General features: G+C 54.7%; 6 protein-coding genes across 6 annotated transcripts; 2 read left to right on the forward strand and 4 right to left on the reverse strand.

Annotated features, from left to right (window-relative positions):
• Positions 1–38: 38 nt before the first annotated feature.
• On the forward strand, positions 39–1,123 carry J4E90_002463 (uncharacterized protein; the record flags this gene model as incomplete). The annotated part of the gene is made up of 3 exons (XM_051432043.1): positions 39–144; positions 193–659; positions 731–1,123. The coding sequence occupies 3 exons, from the start codon at positions 39–41 to the stop codon at positions 1,121–1,123; spliced, it is 966 nt and encodes a 321-aa protein (XP_051293465.1).
• A 1,341-nt stretch (positions 1,124–2,464) lies between these two features.
• Positions 2,465–4,084, reverse strand: J4E90_002464 (uncharacterized protein; the record flags this gene model as incomplete). The annotated part of the gene is made up of 1 exon (XM_051432044.1): positions 2,465–4,084. One exon carries the CDS (start codon positions 4,082–4,084, stop codon positions 2,465–2,467), a length of 1,620 nt encoding a protein of 539 aa, XP_051293466.1.
• A 1,736-nt stretch (positions 4,085–5,820) lies between these two features.
• J4E90_002465 (uncharacterized protein) lies at positions 5,821–8,019 on the reverse strand (the record flags this gene model as incomplete). Its single annotated transcript, XM_051432045.1, has 2 exons — positions 5,821–5,955; positions 6,016–8,019. The coding sequence occupies 2 exons, from the start codon at positions 8,017–8,019 to the stop codon at positions 5,821–5,823; spliced, it is 2,139 nt and encodes a 712-aa protein (XP_051293467.1).
• Positions 8,020–8,349: 330 nt separating this feature from the next.
• PNO1 (pre-rRNA-processing protein pno1) lies at positions 8,350–9,282 on the forward strand (the record flags this gene model as incomplete). The annotated part of the gene is made up of 3 exons (XM_051432046.1): positions 8,350–8,823; positions 8,925–9,075; positions 9,128–9,282. The coding sequence occupies 3 exons, from the start codon at positions 8,350–8,352 to the stop codon at positions 9,280–9,282; spliced, it is 780 nt and encodes a 259-aa protein (XP_051293468.1).
• Positions 9,283–9,569: 287 nt separating this feature from the next.
• J4E90_002467 (uncharacterized protein) lies at positions 9,570–11,870 on the reverse strand (the record flags this gene model as incomplete). The annotated part of the gene is made up of 1 exon (XM_051432047.1): positions 9,570–11,870. One exon carries the CDS (start codon positions 11,868–11,870, stop codon positions 9,570–9,572), a length of 2,301 nt encoding a protein of 766 aa, XP_051293469.1.
• A 913-nt stretch (positions 11,871–12,783) lies between these two features.
• Positions 12,784–14,548, reverse strand: J4E90_002468 (uncharacterized protein; the record flags this gene model as incomplete). The annotated part of the gene is made up of 2 exons (XM_051432048.1): positions 12,784–13,904; positions 14,020–14,548. The coding sequence occupies 2 exons, from the start codon at positions 14,546–14,548 to the stop codon at positions 12,784–12,786; spliced, it is 1,650 nt and encodes a 549-aa protein (XP_051293470.1).
• Positions 14,549–19,175: the final 4,627 nt, after the last annotated feature.

The raw sequence follows: 19,175 nt of genomic DNA on the forward strand, positions 1-19,175 counted from the left end.
TTCCCATCAGTTCAACAGACCAGATTACACTTTCCAATATGCTTGCCAAACTCGCTACTCTTTTGACCGTCATTGGCATATCCAACGTACAGGCGCAGCTGGTCTACGAATGCGACTCATACACGGAGCCAAATTATGATTCTTGTAAGTAACCGCCTGGCGTTACACGACTCTCAACTAATCGAGTTTTAGGCGACAGAGTCATAGCTAACATTGACTGGACGGAAAGCCCTTACAATGGTGGCCGTCCAATTAGAGATGGGGCCTGCAACATCTTCTCTGATCCGACGTTTTCGGACGGACAGGACGCAAACTGCGTCATCGCTGTATGCAACACCCGCGGCGATGGCCAGGACTCGTACTTGAATGTCATCAGCGGCCCGACATACTATCGCTTGATCAAGCAGTGGTGTGAGCCTCAGGGGTCTGGCGGTCGGGCCCCAGGCCCTGCTCAAATAGAGGCAGGTTCAAACCAATACGTCGAAGCCGGCGCCGTCCCAGCCAGTTTCGCGAGACGCAGCTCCATTCGCACCACGACCCGCTCTGCTAAGCCGCAACTAAGAGTTGACTCGAAGACGATAGAGGAGATGGAGGTTTTCTGGGAGACGGTGAGGAACGAAACCATCCAACGTCATTCCGCGCCCACTATCCAGAAGAGAGTGAGTGTCCAGTCCATCCTTGCCAATGTTTACCAATTCTACTGCCTTTTTCTAACACGATCCGACAATAGCAAGAAGAAGTGCTTGTCCTCGGTCTTTCCAAGTCCGTTACTCGACCCAGCGTCAGCAACCGGATGAGCGGCATCACCTCACCCGGCGTATCCACCGAGTGGTCGACTACAGAAGGCTTTTCCACGAGCGTCGGCGTGAGTGCCGAATTAAGCGTCGGCTTCTTTGACATCTTCACTGCATCCGTTGGCATCGAAGTATCTATGGAATTCAGTCAGGAGTACACCCGGACGATTGAGTTTGATCCGAGCAAGTCGTGCAGTACTTCACAGGAGGCCTTTATGGTCTTCTTGCCGCACTTTGATCACTACGTTGTCGCGGACGAGAACGGCAACCAGTACGATATCTGGATTCCCGTAGAAGGAGGCGACGTCGCAGTCCAGTGTCTTGGCTAGATGAACATGGGGATGATTGTTAGTTGTAGGGCGGCGGGCCTGGTGGCAAGATATATACTCTGCACGCTTTTTGTAGTATAGCTAGACCTTTTTGCACTTTCAACAATTGCTAAGGTCTTTTAGATGGATATGTAGTTAGGCTAAATAGAGGCGCCATGGCCACTTACTTGTGTCGCGAAGGCAGTACTCAATCATCTCTTTATTTTGCTTAATCTCGAACGATTTCTCATAGGCATTCTTCTAGAATTTATATCGTAGTAACTCTATCCAACGTCAATTCCACATCTTGGAGATATCAAACTGCATATCGACTGGCCCACGAGGTACTTGCTGTAATCCGCGGATAACTACATGAGCATTACAGCCGCGTCTAAAGCCATGAACAAAGATATCAAAGTGTTTTGCCGCCCTTTATTACGTACACAAATATATGTGTCATCTCCTCCTCGGTACTGACCTCGGTGTCTCAAATTGTTGGATGATGTCGCCACGATTTAGATCACGGAAGCTATGACTGGCTCACCGCTGTGGATATTGAGTCTTCTAGTGGATACGAACCAAGGGATAGTGATCACAGTCACCGCGCGCTGCCCAAACCAAGGCTATATAAAGGGCGAAATCCCAGAAGGAAAAAAAAAGAATTTCGCAACTCCTACAGAACAGGTCAGTCATCCTTGACACCTTGTTTTTTTTTGTATGAACGCTAAATTTGAAGGGGGTCTCAGAGGGCCACATTTGTGTGTTGGTGTTAGCACCACACGTAGCTCCCCGACGGGTCAACTATCGGGCTGCATTATGCAGTCAGCTAACCATGAAAGTTTCTTTCATCTCAGACTTGTTGAGATAAAGAAAAGACATTGGCCTACTTCGAGAGCAGGAGGAATCGAGCTTCCAACTTCGCACCTTACGTTTTGGTGTTTGACTTCCCGAGGTCGAGAGGGTGCGCGCTTGATGAGAGGAAGGCCATTCGATACGACCGATGATGAAGCAGCCTGGCCGGAACTTTCGCACCATTGTGTGCGTTGTTCTCGGTAAGAGAGAGGGAAGGCAGGTGCTGAGGTCACTTTGAAGGCAGGCAGGAGGGTCGGTGATGAAGCAGTCGCAGTGGTGTTCTCCACGCTACACGCTGGGGTTCGCGAACCAGCAGCGCAAAGCTCTGAGACCCCAAAAAAAAACATGTTAGCCACAAGCTGCAGTATGGATAATATGAGGCAGCAGGCAAAATATAGGAGGTCCCTATGATATGTTTCAAACAGGAGACATTCCAAACTGTATTGTTCTACCGCATGATCAACGCCGCGCAATGCTGTGAAGTTGTCTATACTGGCTGAGCCGACTACCCTAAAGCTGCACCTGAAGCTTCGGGTTCGTCCTGATCCTCTCACCATAGTATCTGAATAGAATCGGCACCGGAATAAACGCTACAGAGATGAACCCAAGTAGAGAATTTCCCCACCCCAACCCCAAAGCATCATACATGTTTAATCCAGCGAGCGGCAGAAAGGCACCGAACATGGAGCGGAGAACGGTATTCGCTGCGATAGCAGACGCAGCGTGGACAGTAAACGCATCAACGAGGTAGGTTTGAATAGTCATCATAGCCGTCAGATTACCCAGACCGATGAACGAGGTAAAGATGATAGGGACGATCCAGTGGACTTTGTAGTATGTCGTCCATCCGTATACGAAGACACCGACGGGGAGCCCAATGGCACCGGGTAGGGTAAGGATAAGCGGAAGGCGGTGTTCAGGCTTGACGTTTCCTTTGGCTTTTTGCTTGACGATGATCTTGTCGGATAGGATACCGAGGGCTACCATACCAATGAACATGCCTACACCAACACCGATGTAGGATAGTCCGACGGCGCCGGAGGAGAAGTGGTATTGGCCCTCAAAAACAAACGTGACGGTCGTGAAGAACAGATACAGGATACCGTAGTTGACAGCGACGTAGAGGGACATGAGACCGACAATGGGAGAAAGGAAGAGCATCTTCATCGGGCGCACAATAGCGCGAATGAAAATCTCCCTCGGCGGCAGATCCTGAGCAAGTTTCGATCTCAGATTCTCGTTCCCAGTTTCTTTCCGAAGGGCCTTTGTCTTGCGAGCAAGAAGAGTAGGATGGTAGGATTCGCGGCCAACGAAAAAGAGCATGACGCCGAAGACGCCGCCGAAGATGGCGAGGATCCAGAAGACCCAGCGCCAGGATTGGTTCTCCACGAGGAAACCTCCGCATACAGGTCCGATGACAGGGCCTAGAAGTGGTCCGACGGCCCACACGGCCATTGCACCAGCTCTTTGTTCAGGAGGAAACATGTCGGCGATTGTGCCGCCTCCAATAGTCAAGGGCGCGGCTCCGGCGCACCCCGCTAGAAAACGGAAGCCCACTAACATGCCCATGGAATTGGACAACGCGCAGGCGATGTTGAAGACAACGAAGAGTGCGTTGCAGATGTTGTACAGATGCATGCGTCCGTAGAGTTCAGACATGGGCGCGATGATCAGAGGTCCAATGGCGAACCCCAAGATGTACACTGAGACGACGAACGAGGCCATTATGTTGGAGGTTTCGTTAAAGGCACGGAGGACCTGGGGGACGCCGGGTGCGAAGAAGGAGGATGCGAGGGGAGTGATGAGGGTACAGGCACCCAGTGCGGAGATGATACCCCATTTCTTTTTCGCCGTCCAGTTTTGAGGGTTGGCGGGATCATTTGGCCCGTCCCAGTCGACGATGTTGGCGTCTCGTTCTTGTTCTGGTGGGGCGATGCTAGACATTGTTCGCTCGTCTGTGTGGGTTGAATGGGCATGGCTGTCGATGCCCTTCTCTGGATCTTTGGAGAATGAATCCTCAGGTAGTCTGCTGTCTGCATCGTGGCCTTGTTCGTATGCTTCTTTGGTAGGTCCGTGGGGCAGATCTTGCGCATCCCGCGTGGGGTTTGGTAATGACGATGGCGTCGCCATTGTGGACGTTGAATATGGAGTGAACTGAAGGAGGAGTCGTTAGCATGTATTTGACACCGTGACGCATCTTCGCCCCTTCCGTGCCGTACGCACAGATGTGGCGTACTCGTGTTAGATTACTGCGTACATTGGCAGCCAGGAAAGAGAAGCAAGTCTTACCGAGTATACGGTATTACTGAGACAGTCGACTGGGAATAACCGCAAAAACGGAATACAAATCGAACAGTTTGTAGATCGACAGTCCGGAAGTCAAACTATCAGCACAAAGTGTTCTAGGCAGATATGGAAAGTAGATCTGAGAGAAAGGAAAGAAGTGATGCCTCGTCTAAAGTGAATAGCAACAAAGGCTTACGTCGCAATCACGGACACAGAAATTCACGACCCTCCGCACGCGAAAGGGCTGCATGCCTAGACCTATGATGCGAGGGCGCAAAGCGGCAGGCGGTCCTATAGCCGTATGCAGCGTATTCACCCTATCTCCACACCCTACACGGCGTTATGTCCGCGGATAGGCTAAACTATTCAGAGCCATGGACAACGGATCGACGGCATTGTAGGATTCTGCACCAATAATATGGCGGGCGCGGGAGACGGTAGCCAGAGCATGGGGAGGCTTTGTCAAAGCTTGTTGGTTGGCATGGCGAGCTTGACAGCGCCCGCGAAATGGTGCCATCTCCCGAGCGTCGCTTGGCTGTAGGTGCGCGCGGAGGGTCGGATGGTCATCTCGGAGCTGGCGGGGCTTGGAGCAGTACTGTATTACTTTTGTAACACGAATTCCGTTCTTCGCAGAGACCAAGGCCCTTGACCTGGTTTCAGGCATTCGGGGTTGGGTCCGTCGCGCGTGTTCGTGCTACCACATTCGTCCGACGCGTGTGCCGCGGACCTGGTATGTAGTTTGGTTCCACGTCGAGCTCAAAGCGACGTTGCTATGGATCGTAAAACTAGTAGTAGCAATTTAGGCCTCTAGATGTGGTACCCGACGAAGCGAGTCGAGATGAGAGTACAGATGGCATTTGGTTAGTAGTACGCCGCCTTAGGAAGGCGACACAAAACACGTCTGACCTCGATATTGTCGTAAAACGCCCTGCAGCTGCATCGTTTGCCGTTCTGGGTATGCCTCTTGAGGTTTCTTGACAACGCGCAGATGTGAGCATAGGACGCAACGTCCATCGACCGATCCACTATCACCCGCAGAGAGTGAGGTCCCACTTGTCCCCAGAGTACGTGTCTTCCGCTGTCATCCGACCCATTCTGCAGATCTGTGGTATGGGAACGGCTGGTAGTAGCTCTTTCGGTTCGAGCGTGTCTGCGAGGGCTGGCTATTGAGGGCAATCTCATCGGTGAAGATTCCCATGCATCACTCACACTACAAGTCTCTTGAAGTGAAAGCAGTGTAATGGGCACAAGTTGGCATCGTGGCCGTCACGCTTTGAAAGATAGATCCTCAGATGCTGGCGCTGGCGCATGACATCAGCACGGGGCTCTGAGCAGTCCTGTTTGTACAATGGATATAGAGTGGAAACTTTTGATAGATGGGAATAAGAGTGTCTATCATTTCATCGTAGGCAGCTGCTCTAAGAGCTCCCAAGTTCGTTGCCCATTTCATCCATTCATCTACTTCGGCTAGCCAGCCACATCAGCCGTGTGTATGTATATGCGCCAGAACGCCTTGCTTTGCCATTTATATTACAGAAAGAAGAGATTCATCCGCTTCATCCAATCTAATCAGGGTATCTTTATGCGATGTTGCCGGCGAGACCAAGAAAGAGGGCTTGAGCTGCGAGCTGCAGTGTCCAAATGCCCACCTTCTTTATGCGTCGTTTACGTGTGGTTCGATCTTCGAGGACGTCGCGGGCGAATGCATCGTACATCTAAGCATGTGTTAGGACTCGTTTCTAGAGGGCAGCAAGGGGAATGAATATAGGACTCACCTCCTTTGACACCTCCTCCATTAACCCGCTATCATAGAGGGTCCAACTGCCGTCGAACTCACTAACCCTCTTCACAACCCTGCAGTTCACTGGGATGAAGGTGCGACTTGAGTTCATGTATGCCACAATAGGTCGTACGAGCGCGTTGTTCACGTAAGAAATGTCCCGGGTGAAGATTGGGACTGCGGCGCGCACGTCGTTGAGATGGACACGCATGTCCATGATCATGTAACGGTTGTCCTCCTCTGTTTCCTCGTGGGGATGCGACTTGTCTTCAGGATGCTCATCGAAGCCGTGTACCGCGTGGTCAGAGAAATGGTGCTTGCGCTGTTGGATAACGGTAGCTTCCACACGATCGTACATGTCGGACATGACCTTTGCAATACTATCGTCATCGTCATTGGGGAACATGACATCTGCCACAATGTCGACGTTGCCTTCGTGGATCCACGAGAAGGGGCCTTCAAAGCCCCTGTTGAGGTGGTCGATGTTCAAGCCGTCGATACGAATCCGGCTATGCTTCTTCCAGGAGCTGCCGTCTTCGCTGTCGCGGCCGCTGCTCAACTGGGCGCCAGTGTAGTTGTGTGTTTGTCTGGGATGTATGGTAAAGAGCGAGTTGTCGAAGGATCCGGACATCATGTTGGCAGAGAGGAAGTCGTAGAACAGCCATTGCTTCCGCAGCTGAGAGAGGTCGCAAGAGAAGATGCTGACGGAGAACGGGCGGAAGCCGTTGGGCTGGTAGATAGTGACGAGCAGATCTTCCATCTTGAAGGACTCGAGTTCGAAGTCGCCCGGGTTGTGCTCGTGTTTGTATGACCTGGGATCCACGCCCTCGATTGTCTGCACTGACGTCCGATCTACGACACCGCGGATACCCTTGATTTCGACGTCCTTCAACAGGCCCTTGCCGTTGAACCATTTTGAGAACGACAGTGTGACGTTGACGGTATCGATGGAGATGTCGAATTGTGTGTAGTTGGTGTCTTCTTCGGGTTCCGCTTTCTCTTCGACAGCGTCTGGAGTGTCGCTTTCCTGGTGGGTTATGGCGGCGGCGGCAGCAGCCATCTCGGTCTGTGAACCCTTGCTGACCTTTCCTTTGCCTTGGCCGGGGCGTCGCGAGACAAAGACATTGCGGAAAGAAATGACACCGTCTCCCCACTTGGGCACTACAGCGGTCTCGAAGACGACTTTTATGCCTGAGGACTTTGTCAAGTAGTTTCCGATCCACTTCGCAATCGTCTCCTGTGAGAAGGCGGTGTTGATCAAGAAGATGGTCAGCATGAAGAAGGTTGTAGTGCCCAGCACGATCCAGAGGAAGTGGGCGGCGATGATCCACGAGAACAATGCGTAGATCTCATCGGCATTGAAGGGACGGGTGCTTCGGATGGTAAGCCACTTGAAGTGGATCTTTATGCGCGACCAGAAGCCCGAGGCAGCTTCGAGCAGTTCAGCCTTGCTGGGGCGGTATATGTGGGGTAGGTGGTGCGGGAGACGGTCGAGGAGGGGCTTTGCCGCACCTGATGCTTCGGGCTTGGGCTTGGGCGGCGGTGTTTTGGAGGACTGCGGTGTCTGGCCCGTGGGCTCTGGTTTGGTCTTGGAGGAGCCATTCGTCGCCGAACTCTTGTTGCGGCGGTCGCTGCCTCTGTTCCTCTCCAGCGCTCGGCCCGCCTTGGACGATGCGTCTCTGCGCCATGCCGAGAAGACGGTGCCAGCCACACTCTGCTGGAGACGGCCGGTGCGGGGTGACGATGCTCGCAGCAGCAGACCGGGTGCGTGTCCGGGATACGGTGAGGTGGTCGACAGCCCCAAGACATGCGAATTCGCGGTGATGGAGCGCTTCTGGATGCCTCCCCGCCATGGCGACTGCGCCTGTGCCTGTGCCTGTGCCTGTGCCTGTGCCCATGCCCCCAGCCCTTCGCGCGGAAGCACACGGCCGCCGTGGATCAGCGGCTGGCCAGCGACGGCGCGCCACAGGAAGCCGAGCGTGCCTACATTCTTGTTCATGATAATCGCGGCGGGTACATGGTCGACGTCGGCAAGCGAGGGGTGTGCGGACGTGTGTGGGGGCAGAGAGGGTGCCGTGTGCGGTGCAGGACAGGCGGGCGGGTGGTTGGAATACAAGATTCACGTCATTACCCATGCACATGCAAAAAGAAGGCCTCGCGGTAGAGTGACAGGCGCTAGCCCGCTTCGGGACGACTGCCGCTCGCCTCCCAGCGCTCCCAGCCAAATTTCTTGAGCAGCCCCACATTGTCGCGCATCGATAGCACCTCCAACATCCACGCCCGCCTACACTTCGCATACCGCACACGCATACCGCATACCGCTGCCAGCATGCCCGCCCCTACCGCCCTCCAGCGCAGGCCCGACGAGTTCGCCGACGATGTCACCATGGAGGCGTCGTCGGTCCCGCTCCCGACCGAGAGCGACGGCGACCTCATCTCCATGAGCCTCGACCCCGTCGCCGCCGCCCACGATGCCCCAGCACCCACCGACGACGACATGCCCATGACGGACGAGAGCGGGAAGCCAAAGTTCCCCGCCGCCAAGTCGATACCCCTCGCCTTCCGCCGCGAACAGCGCAAGGTCCCCATCCCACCCCACAGGATGACGCCCCTCAAGAACTCGTGGCCCAAAATCTACCCCCCGCTTGTCGAGCACCTCAAGCTGCAGGTCCGCATGAACACAAAGGCAAAGGCCGTCGAACTGCGCACCTCCAACGCCACAACCGACACAGGCGCGCTGCAGAAGGGAGAGGACTTTGTAAAGGCCTTCACGCTGGGCTTTGACACGGATGATGCCATTGCGGTAAGTGATACGAAGCCCTACACCTGAGCTGGCAGTTATTCAAACTGCGTCTGGCCTGGCCTGGCTCCTCGATTCGAGAATATCCGACTGACGACTCACAGCTGCTTCGACTCGACGATCTCTACATTGAGACCTTTGAGATCAAGGACGTCAAGACCCTACAGGGCGAGCATCTCGGCCGCGCGATTGGCCGCATTGCAGGCAAGGACGGCAAGACCAAGTTCGCCATCGAGAACGCCAGCAGAACACGAGGTACGTCCATGGCATGAATACCCCCGTTGTCCAGATTACTAACAACCCGCAGTCGTCCTAGCAGACCAGAAGATCCACATCCTCGGCGGTTTCAAGAACATCCACATCGCACGCGAAGCCATTGTCAGCCTGATCCTGGGTCAACAACCAAGCAAGGTGTACGGCAACCTACGGACAGTCGCCGGACGTATGAAGGAGAGGTTCTAGACGGTACACACAAGCGAGAAATCTTGCATAGTAGCCAAGCAATGGCAACCGCGATATCGGGCATTTACACGGCGTTACGGAGACTCGGGCAGGTTGGGAAAAGCTGTTATACCATCAGGCATGATTTGACGATTGGAAGAAGATGGATGGGATATCACATAGCTATAGAAGCAATTACGAGCAATGCATACATACTCGCATGGTCATGTTCGGTTCTGACAAAGTATGAGCACGAAGATGGCATGATACCTTTTTCTCTCCATAAACATCCATACTGCCCGCTTCCCTCACGCATCCAGCCTTCCTACAAGTACCGCACAAACCTCGCTCCCCTCCTCGCCCCAAACCCTCTGGCAAGGAATCCACTGCACACCCTCCATCTTGACCCCCTCTCCTCCATTCCCATACCACGCAAATCCCCTTCCAACATACAGCGTAGCACTCGTCCAGCCCTGTGCACCCAGCTTCCCTAGCACCTCCACATCCCGCTCATCCCTGATCTCCAACGTAAAAAAACGAGACCGACTGTGCGCCGGCGTCGTAGTAGTGCACTGGGGAATAGTGGCGTCACGCTCGTATGCGATGGAGGGAGACGTAAGACCCGTAGCGCTCCACTCTATATCCACTCCGCGCGGCAGAGAAGACACCTGGGCGACGAAACAAGGTGGTACGACTATCTCTGCCTTAGCCCCGGTCGAACCTTGATTTTGCGCAGTAGATATGGCAGAGCGATCAGGGATCGGCGCCCGGAACGTAGAGTCCTTGAAGGCCGAGGCGTCATGTTGGTTCAAGCGGTCCCAAGGATCAATATCCTCGTCTTCGTCTTCGTCCTCGTGGTTGTCGTCGCCAGTCGAGGATGAAGGTGGGGTATGAAGCTTCCTCCATACTTCCTGCGCCGTCCGCACATCCCCCTCTGGTGTCTCAGAAGCGGGAATGAAACACACGGCTGCTAACCACCATGTCACTCGCTTTGTGCGGCCGATGCGCCAGAGGTGTTGGAGGGAAAGGAGAGCTTGGCCTCGGAAACCTTGCTCTGTGTGGACGGCCATGGATGCGGGGATGAGCGGGATTTGCCCGGCTACGTAGAAGACTTCTCCGGTGGTCTGGGTGTCGTTTTCGGGGTGCTGGTTGCTGGGGGGTAGGCGGGCGGAGATGGCTTGGCTGTAAGGTCCGATGTTTGCGGGTGCCCAGTAGCTTCGGCCTTGGACGTGGAGGCCTTGTCTCTTTACTGGGTGGAGGAGCTTTCCGTTTTGGTCGTTCTGGTCCTTGTCCGCGGTTACGCTTAGCATGACGTGTCTGTCTTTTGGCATGGTGTCCCCGACTGCGATCGTAGCTCTGGCTGGCGGGTTCACGCCGCTGAAGTATTGAGCGTAGATTGGATTAAGGACTGTAAAGTCTGCCATGTCGCGGAGGAGCAATGTGCAGTGGTTGACGCTGGATCTGGAAACATGGCATTGCTTCAGAATATGGTCGAGACGGAGGAAGATCTTGGAGAGCTGGCGAGAAGGGGAATCGGGTGAGGAAGAGGGAGAGGTATCGCTCGAGAGGTTGGAGTATGTAAAGACGGTCGAGGCGTTACTGAATGTATTCCTGGGTAGTCGGTCTACTATGGACGGGGGATGCACTCGAGAGGGCGACCCAAAAGACAGAACAGTGCCCTCTTTTTCAGTGGACGCAGAAAGCTCATTTTGGTTGCTGGCGTTTGTCACTTCCAACACTCTCTTGAACTCGTCGTCAAAGAGCTCGGGTATCCTCAATCTGCCAGCACCTTCGTTATCGTTAACCTTTTCCTCTAGCGTACTCTTCTCGATCTTCAGCACCGCCTGGCCACCCTCCAGTTTCCCAGGTGGTCCCTCCTCGATCACTATCTTCTTCTTCCAGATCGACCTCGGCCCATCCAGTGCCAGCGTCTCAAACTCCCCTCCTTCACCCAGTATCGCGCCGTCACCAGCATCGCCATAGCGCCCCATGGCCTTCGCTAGCCTTGCGATAGTCTTGTGATTAGCGACATCGAGGCCCAAAAAGTCTTCATCCAGACCACCAGACGCCGTCTTGATGATGATTGCTTTTTGTCCTACAGTCGTCATATCATGCAAAAGCGACGATTGCGTATACGGTGGCAACAGCGGATACTGCCACAGATACGACAGTGGCGTCAGCCCTAGCCTGAGCGCAACATTCTCCACACGCGTCCGTTGATACGTGCTCAGGATGGCCCCTGTAGACACTGCGTTTGCCTCTGGGTGTGCTTCCATGACCCTTCTCAACAGCGGAACCAAGTCTTCAGTCTCATCCTGCTCTTGCTTTTGCAAAGGCGTCGCATAGTCTCTGTTCGAGTCTACGGCGGTGCCCAGGATCTCTTGTCGATAGAGCGGTATTCCTAGCGCTTCTTCGTAGAGTGGGATGACCGAATGCCCCACGGTCTGGTACATGTAACTGTTGATGTCCTCATCGTCATTGGCCGAAGGCGCTGGGTGCAAATTGGCCAGTGCTACGACGCTGTGGCCGTTGGCTTTGCAGTGGAGAATGGAGAAGAGCGAGTCTTTGCCTCCGGAGATTAAAGCAATTACGCTCAATGACGGTGACATGGTAAAACGAATGATTCGAAACGGGCGACCGTCTGGGAAAAGCAATGAAGGAGTTGAGACGGCCCGGTGCCGCTCGTTGCATGAGACAGACGCAGGTGGATTGGATCTCGCTAAGGGTCTGCGCGCGCTAGGTTGATCCGTGGGGGTTTGCAACGAGCGCGATAGTGTATTTTGGTATCAGGGTCCCGTCCTGCACCCATCGCTGACGGCTGATCGTCCAAAAGCAACAGTGCGCACAACGCGCGGCTCGCATGCATGGCACAGTAGTCACATGCAGGGAAGAAGCATCGAAAGTATGTATGTAACGTGTTTTTGTATGATAGTCGGACAGTGCCAGCACCTCTAACCTACAATGAGCCGCAAAGAACGCAAAAGCATTGCTGAGCAGATTGTAAAAGTCTGACAATTACATGTGTGTGATGAGAAAGAAGCGAAGATTCCCAGAATGTCAGAGGGCGCTCAGATGAGGCTGCCCGATTACAACGAGTGTAGGAAGCGCAAGATAAACAGCGGGGTAACGCGGCGACAGTGGCCGGTGTAGGGTAATGGCCATGTCGTCGTAAAAGTGAAACCAAAGAAAACACCAGATCTATCCGTCCGCCAAGGTCCGCCCCAGAAGTCCCGATAAGCCGTGCTAAACGCAAAACCAAGCGATGAGAAGAAAATGCCAATCTCGCATGTTGGTACAGCCAGATCGGGTATGTAGAATACAGTGGGAGAAGGGAAGCGTAGAGTTTTAGCTGCAGATTGTGCAAGCTCGAGCCGCTGATGTAGATCGGTGCCGCCTGTCTAGCCATGTCGTGAGGGTGGACGAGCAGCCGTGTGGCATGATGTATAATCCTTCTACCAGGTGTTGTGGGGGTCATGAAGAGTCGTTAAGAGTTGAAAGGAGAAGTGTGGTAGTGAAGAAGGTTTACTCGTTCCTCTTGCGCTTCTTCTGGCTGGGGGAAGACTCGTTCTCGGATCCGTCTGAGCTTGATGTGGGGATCTCGGCAGCGGCGTTGTAGAGGATCTCGCCCATGGTGGAAGGCGCCTGTGCGCCAAACGCGCCGGGTTGGCCGTGCTGCATGTCGGAGTGGTGGAAGTCGGAGCCCATGACCTCGAGGCTGACAGCGCCAGTGCCGTGGGTGCGCTGGTGCTGCGACAGGTTGTCGCTCCTGGAGAACTTCTTACCGCAGTCGGTGCACTCAAAGGGCTTGTCGTGAGTGTGGAGAGAGCGGTAGTGGCGCTTGAGGTGCTCTTGACGGCGGAAGCGACGCGAGCACAGAGTGCAGACGAAGGTCTTGGAAGGGTCGTCGGTGAGCGACTGCTTGCGACCGCGACGGCTGGTAGGCGCGACGGGAGTGGCGTGTTCGTCTGAGCTGGAGCCGACAGCGTTTTCGGCTTGACCTGATTCTTGTTGGCTTGATGCTCCAGACATGGTGTTGTCATCACCGGATGTCTGTTGCTTACCCTGGTAGTCGGACTCAGTCTCGCTGAACTCAGAACGAGCCTTCTTGACTGTACGCCTCTTCATGTCGGAAGTGGCCGACATGTCAAAGTCGCTGGTGGCAGGGGTAAGGGGCAGGCCGTTGACAAGCTCCTCCTCGAAATCGGTGAAGCTCTCGTCGCTGAGGAAGTCCTCTTCGGGAGAAAAGGCACCTAGGTCAGTGCGCTGGCGCTTGCTGCCGCAAAAGTGGGCGTTGTCGGTGGAGAAGTTGACCAGGCCCGTGAAGTCGTCCTCGCAGTCAAGCTCGAACAGGGGCTCGAAAGTAGGGAGTCCAGTGAAGTGGAACGACTGAGCAGGCTCGAAGCTGTCTACCTTGGCAGTCTCACCCTTGAGGACAACTTTGTGCTCCTCGTCGCCGGGGCAAAGTGTGACGATAGGAAGCTCGGTAGTGGCGGAGACGGTGAGATCGCGGGGGTTGCAGAAGTTGTTCTCGGCTTCCGCAAAGGCAGAGCGGGGCACTGGTGATGGTGATGGGGAAAGCGAGGGGCATGAAGTTGCAGACAGGAGGTAGGACCCCTGGTTAGCCGACGGAGGCTGGATGTAGACTTGAAGCAGTTAGCAACGCTGTCCACGCACACACGTAATGAGTTACCCACGCAACGTCGAGGCAGCGACATTACTTGCACAAGACGATGCGAATAGTACATTGGATAAACTTACCTGGTGTCATGGGTGGGGAGGCTGAACGCCATTCGAGACCGGCAGAGAGGAGCTCAGAGAAGACCTCGCCTTCGCAGCCCTGTTTTACACCCTCGATACCCTCAGCAGAGAACATGTCGTGCAGCGGTGTAGGGAGGACATCGCATGTGGAAGGAGGGCTGCTGGTGTTGCTACCGCACGATGAAAGAGGAGGTGTGGCAGGCGAGAACGAGTAGTCAGTGTCAATGGGGTGAAGGTATGGCGAGTCTTGAGGTTGGATCAAGATCGTTGGCTTCTGGTACATTGGCTGAGGAGATGCGACGGGAGTCAGCATCTGGTTGGCGTAGGCGGTCTGAGGGTAGGACATCTGAGAGCATGCCGACGTTGGCCTCTGGTAGTACATGTTCTGTGCTTGGAAGGTAGCCTGTCCGGATGGGTGGGGTGTGAAGTGACCGTGTTGGCGTGTGTTCTCCCCTTGAGGGTCCGGGTTGTAGTAGAAGAATGGCGATTGCATTGCCTGGGCAGGGTGGATGGGATATGAGCCTTCCATTGCGTGTGTAGGTGTGTGTTTAGTTCAATGTAGCAGTTGTCGTCGTCGTGCACGTTGTTGTTGGTGGGTTGGGTCGATGATAGAGTTGTATCGAGTGATGTCGAGGACAAATTAGTTGTACTTGAAGGCAGGATACTGGACAGTATAAGAGAGAGTCGAAGGAATGACTGTGGGCCAGTTCGTAATAACGAAACTGTCACTAAGATAGATAATGAAGATCAAAGAGTGTGAGGGCACAAAATTATGAGACCCAAGATGAAAACCTGAACGGCGACGGCGGAAAGAAACGAGAGGGACGTGGTTGATGAACCTTGATCAAGGGCAGGCCAGTGAAAAAGAGAACTGATGAGCGCACAGAGAAGGACGGCTCGCTCTAGTGCGCCGGGGCGCAGCGCAGCTCCACAAGCCAGCTAGGTATGGGATCCTGCATTAGACCCTAGCCTTGACTCGCGTCAAAAGCAGCGAGTGCATTAATGCATGGGTTTTTGGGCCTAAAATTATTCGCCCAATGCATAGCTGCATGGGGCTATACGCGAAATGAGATGTGCGCGGCGGTTCCGGCAGGCCTCCAGGCATTGGCTACGTCGCCAGCACAGCACATGGTGGGATGGAAGGCCTGCACACTGCCTACGTAGTGGGTTCTACCGCCCTCTCCGAATGGAGACGATGCAATAGCTGAAGGCAACTGAGCCTCGCCACGGTGTGGCCGTTGTTCTGAACAGCGAGTGATGGCTAGCGAAGGGTGATACTGCCGATGACTGGGCGAGCGTCGGGTGTGTCTTGCGTCTCGTCTGACAAACCACACCACAGCATGCCCTTTCAGACGGCCCTCCAACTCGCCTCGAGATTAGCGCGCCCGGGCATCATTCAGCCTATCATCCTATCTGCCAATCGATAATGATAGCTGCGAGACCCTGCCGGTTGAACTATGTTTTGAAACATCCATACAGCGTCGCGTCTCTCCCGCTCTTCGTGATGGTGATGACGCTGCGCGCTCCACTGAATATGTCACGCACGACAACGCCGTACCGCCCGCGGTGCCACCCTCCAGCATCACAGAAGCAACACCGGGCATGCTGATGTCGTTGTTGATTGAGTGCTTTTGAACGCGCTGTGGCCAGCGTCAACGTTGCCCGCACACCACAAGACTCGCGACGCCTTCCTGCGATGCAGAAGCGTACGAGCGATGTGTCTCACGATGTCCACAACAACTCCACCAGCCACGCATGCCCAGAGGTGTAGGAATGTATCGCGTCAAGTCGCCCGACGCGAGGGTAGAAAAATGGTCCATTGCCACACCCATCGCGCAACACTGGAGCGAGAACTTGACATGCCGGGCTTACGCAGGAACGTAAGCCATGGTGCAAGAACAGGATCCCCGTTGAGCGTGATTTGCCCGCGAGCTGAAGGGCCTGGGATCCGCGCCCTCCCAGTGGTCGAAAACACGGCTATTCTTAATGGTGCGACATACTCGTGTGCAGCTCTCTGCAAGTCGCCACCGATACCATTCTTCTTCGAAGGGTGTAAAGAAATTCGGTTGGTGGGATGCATGGTCATATAGCTGCACATGCGGCCTTAATCCATCTCGCAAGTGTGTTTCAGGTGTTGGGCTGCCACTTCGGCTACCACTCGTGCAGCGACCGATTGTGGTGGTGTACCAGACAAAGCAACCAGCTGCTCTATCTAGGTATCGATAGTAGACACAGTTGGCTGGCTATGACGCGGATGAAGTGGATGCCTCACCATTTACACTTCCGCCGCGGTATGAGTTATGCATGTTGGTGCCTCGTATAAGATTCGGCACAAATAGAAACGAGCTATCGAATGCTGCGGGTGCAAAGTTATGAAGCCGCCGGCGAGGCCTAAGTGGCTTACTCGTAAAAGCGGCGTGTCTTTCGCGTGACAAGCGTTGGTCGACTCGAACAGGCCCGATGGCATCCGCCTGGCCGTCATCCCCCACATTGACTGCAGAGCTTATTGATCGAGAATAGCGTCTACTGCAGGTACAATGCAGGAACAAACGGTAAGTGAGACCCCGTACAACATGCGGGCTTATCGTGACTCCAGGAAAAGATTTCGTGGGATTTTCGCGCCGTCTGCTCGCCCTACCACTGTCGTCATGCTCACTGCTTCATGTCAAGACGATGCAATTTCTAGAAGGCCACATCAGCGGGGCTCCCTTAGGACTCAACAGGGTCCTGATGCGACTCAAGTTGAAGAAGGGCTCTTCCGTGGTGTGGGCCGTGTCAGTTAGCGTGTGCGGTGTGGTCATGCCATAGCTTCGGCGCCGGGGAACGACGCATGGCTTCCATAGCACAACTCCACTCGACTCTCTCTCCACTTCTTCAGCCTTGTCATTGGCCGAGACTCACGAGGCCCTGATCTTCGTCCTCTCGAAGGAAGTTTTCCAGCCTGGCGGGGTTGGGGCTTCCATCCCGCTCGCCCATGATTTGGCTATCGCGATGGTGTGTCCTTTGACTCGCTAGCACGTCTATCGGAAGTACAGCCATGTGTGCCGGCTTGACCAACACCAGAGCTAGTCGACCGTGCCACTCAGGTTCCTGCGTTTGTTCCGTCATGCCGCGGGTCAATGTTACTTTTACGCGTTAGAAACGAAGTGTGGCTTCCGAAACCATTGAGGGCATGACTACACAACGTGAATAGTTGCAAGGTGTCTCTGCTGGTAGGATGCGCACCAGGTGCCTCCCTGGAGGCTTGACAAATCTGACGTACCGTCCCCAAGGCACCGATACCGGGAACGTCGTCTTCTGGAATTGTGAAACTCATCAAAGGTCGCCATTGCCGAAGAGGCAATGACAACGGCTATGTCACCCCAATAAGGCAGCTGGCAGATCGCTGAGCCCACCGCGTCGGGGTCTCAAGCACGGTCAGACATGCTTCTAACGAAATTCGCGTTATGCTCAAGCAGGGTCAAGCTCGTCTGTAATCTCCCGAGAGCCCGCACGACTGGTCCCTGACCCTGTGGCTTCTGGAATTCTTCCCCACACTGATGCTCGGTGCTTGCTGCTGAATGCATGTGGATGTGCTATGCGGTGTGCTGGTCCAGCCAGGGCAACCCTTCCTGCGAGACACCGCCTTGACATTGTTGAGGCCAGTGTCTGATGCGAAAGGCATCGGTTGGACATGTGTCTCGTCTAGTCGAGACGGCAAGTGGGAATTCCCAAAGGTCCGCGTTCTGGAGCCGTCGTGGCTATTGCCGAAGCAGCTGGCCTGAGAGCAGGCGGTCGAGGTCGCACCGCTACGGGCTGGATCTCACCATCAGCCCGACACACGTGGGATTCTATCGACAATATCGGCATACGATAAGCCCGCGGTGAAACGACCGTGAATGTGGTTAGCACCAGGTCCCGGGTGGATAAGACCCGTGTTATTCAATGCTGTTAAGTTTCGAAAGCTTCCATTCATCGCAAATCACTCGGCACGTCGCGCCTTGGCTGGTCATCGAAATCTCTGCAGACCGTCCTCTGGTCATGACACGAGACCTCGACAGGCGACATCTCCCCAAGTCGGCGAGACAAGACCACCAGTGCTCATGGCACCAGGGTCTCGCAACGCTGCGGGACAAACCGACCATGGACGGCTAGTGACTGTGCTCCCCAACGTATGGAAAGTCGCCGATCGAGCGCAGATCTTGGGCATACGGGCGCGTCGGCACGACGATCGCAATTGAAAGTGACGCGCGTGAAGTTGTACATGCTCGATAGTTCTCCTCGACCAGAGGATGGGGCGTAGACGAGCAGGTAATTGTCATGAACATGTGAACCTGACGTACTATAGTAGCTTATTGACGTAAACTTTGTCCAGGACCGGTAAATTCAGAGTCGTAAAGACAGCGAGCAAGTTGGCAGCCGTAGCGTCCCCGCGGCTGCAAGCAACCTGGTATTCACCGATCATGTTGACTACTGACTGACTGAGCACTCGACGTCGCTATCAGCCGCCGTACGGGCCGACTGACTCTGTTCACATGTACAGCCAAAAGCGAGCGGCGCCGCGGTAGAGCAAAGGAAACCCGGGTCGAGAACTCGAGAGCACGAGGCGCACACGCCGCAGTGTCCGACCGAACATGTCCTCCTACGCTCTGACGCCGAAAGTTCCTCCATGGCCTCCATCCCGCGCCAATGCCGAGGCACCGCATGAATCCAGACGCACGGCGCTTTGTTTCGCGGCATCCTCAGGCATAAAGCCATCTTCTGGAAACATACGAAATGCAAACCGCATGAACAGAGACGACGAGAATAGGGCATTCCCTGCGCCCTCGTGGCCACGGCCCATCCATCTCATACAGGATCCTCGCTGAAACATGGCAGATCTCAACGGCGAATGATCTGAAGCAGCGACAGCGGCTGTGTCGAAGTCGCCATACGTCCCTGGCACTGTGCCCGTCTCACAGGCCTGCGCGTGCTCCCCAATCTGCGAAACACCCAGGTGTCATCCAACGGTCGCGTCGAGCTTCCGCGACAGCGCCGCAGCAACCGCGCAATACTTCCGAACAGGAACGTGAAACAGGCCTCAGAAGTAGTGATGTTGTAATCAGTCGCAGCCTAGGCCACGTATTACTCTTCCTATCAATTATTCAAATGATTCATCAGCGGCCATGGAGAAAAGA

Source organism: Alternaria incomplexa (assembly GCF_024043165.1).
Source record: "Alternaria incomplexa strain BMP 0042 chromosome Unknown scaffold_3, whole genome shotgun sequence".
NCBI lineage: Eukaryota > Fungi > Ascomycota > Dothideomycetes > Pleosporales > Pleosporaceae > Alternaria > Alternaria incomplexa.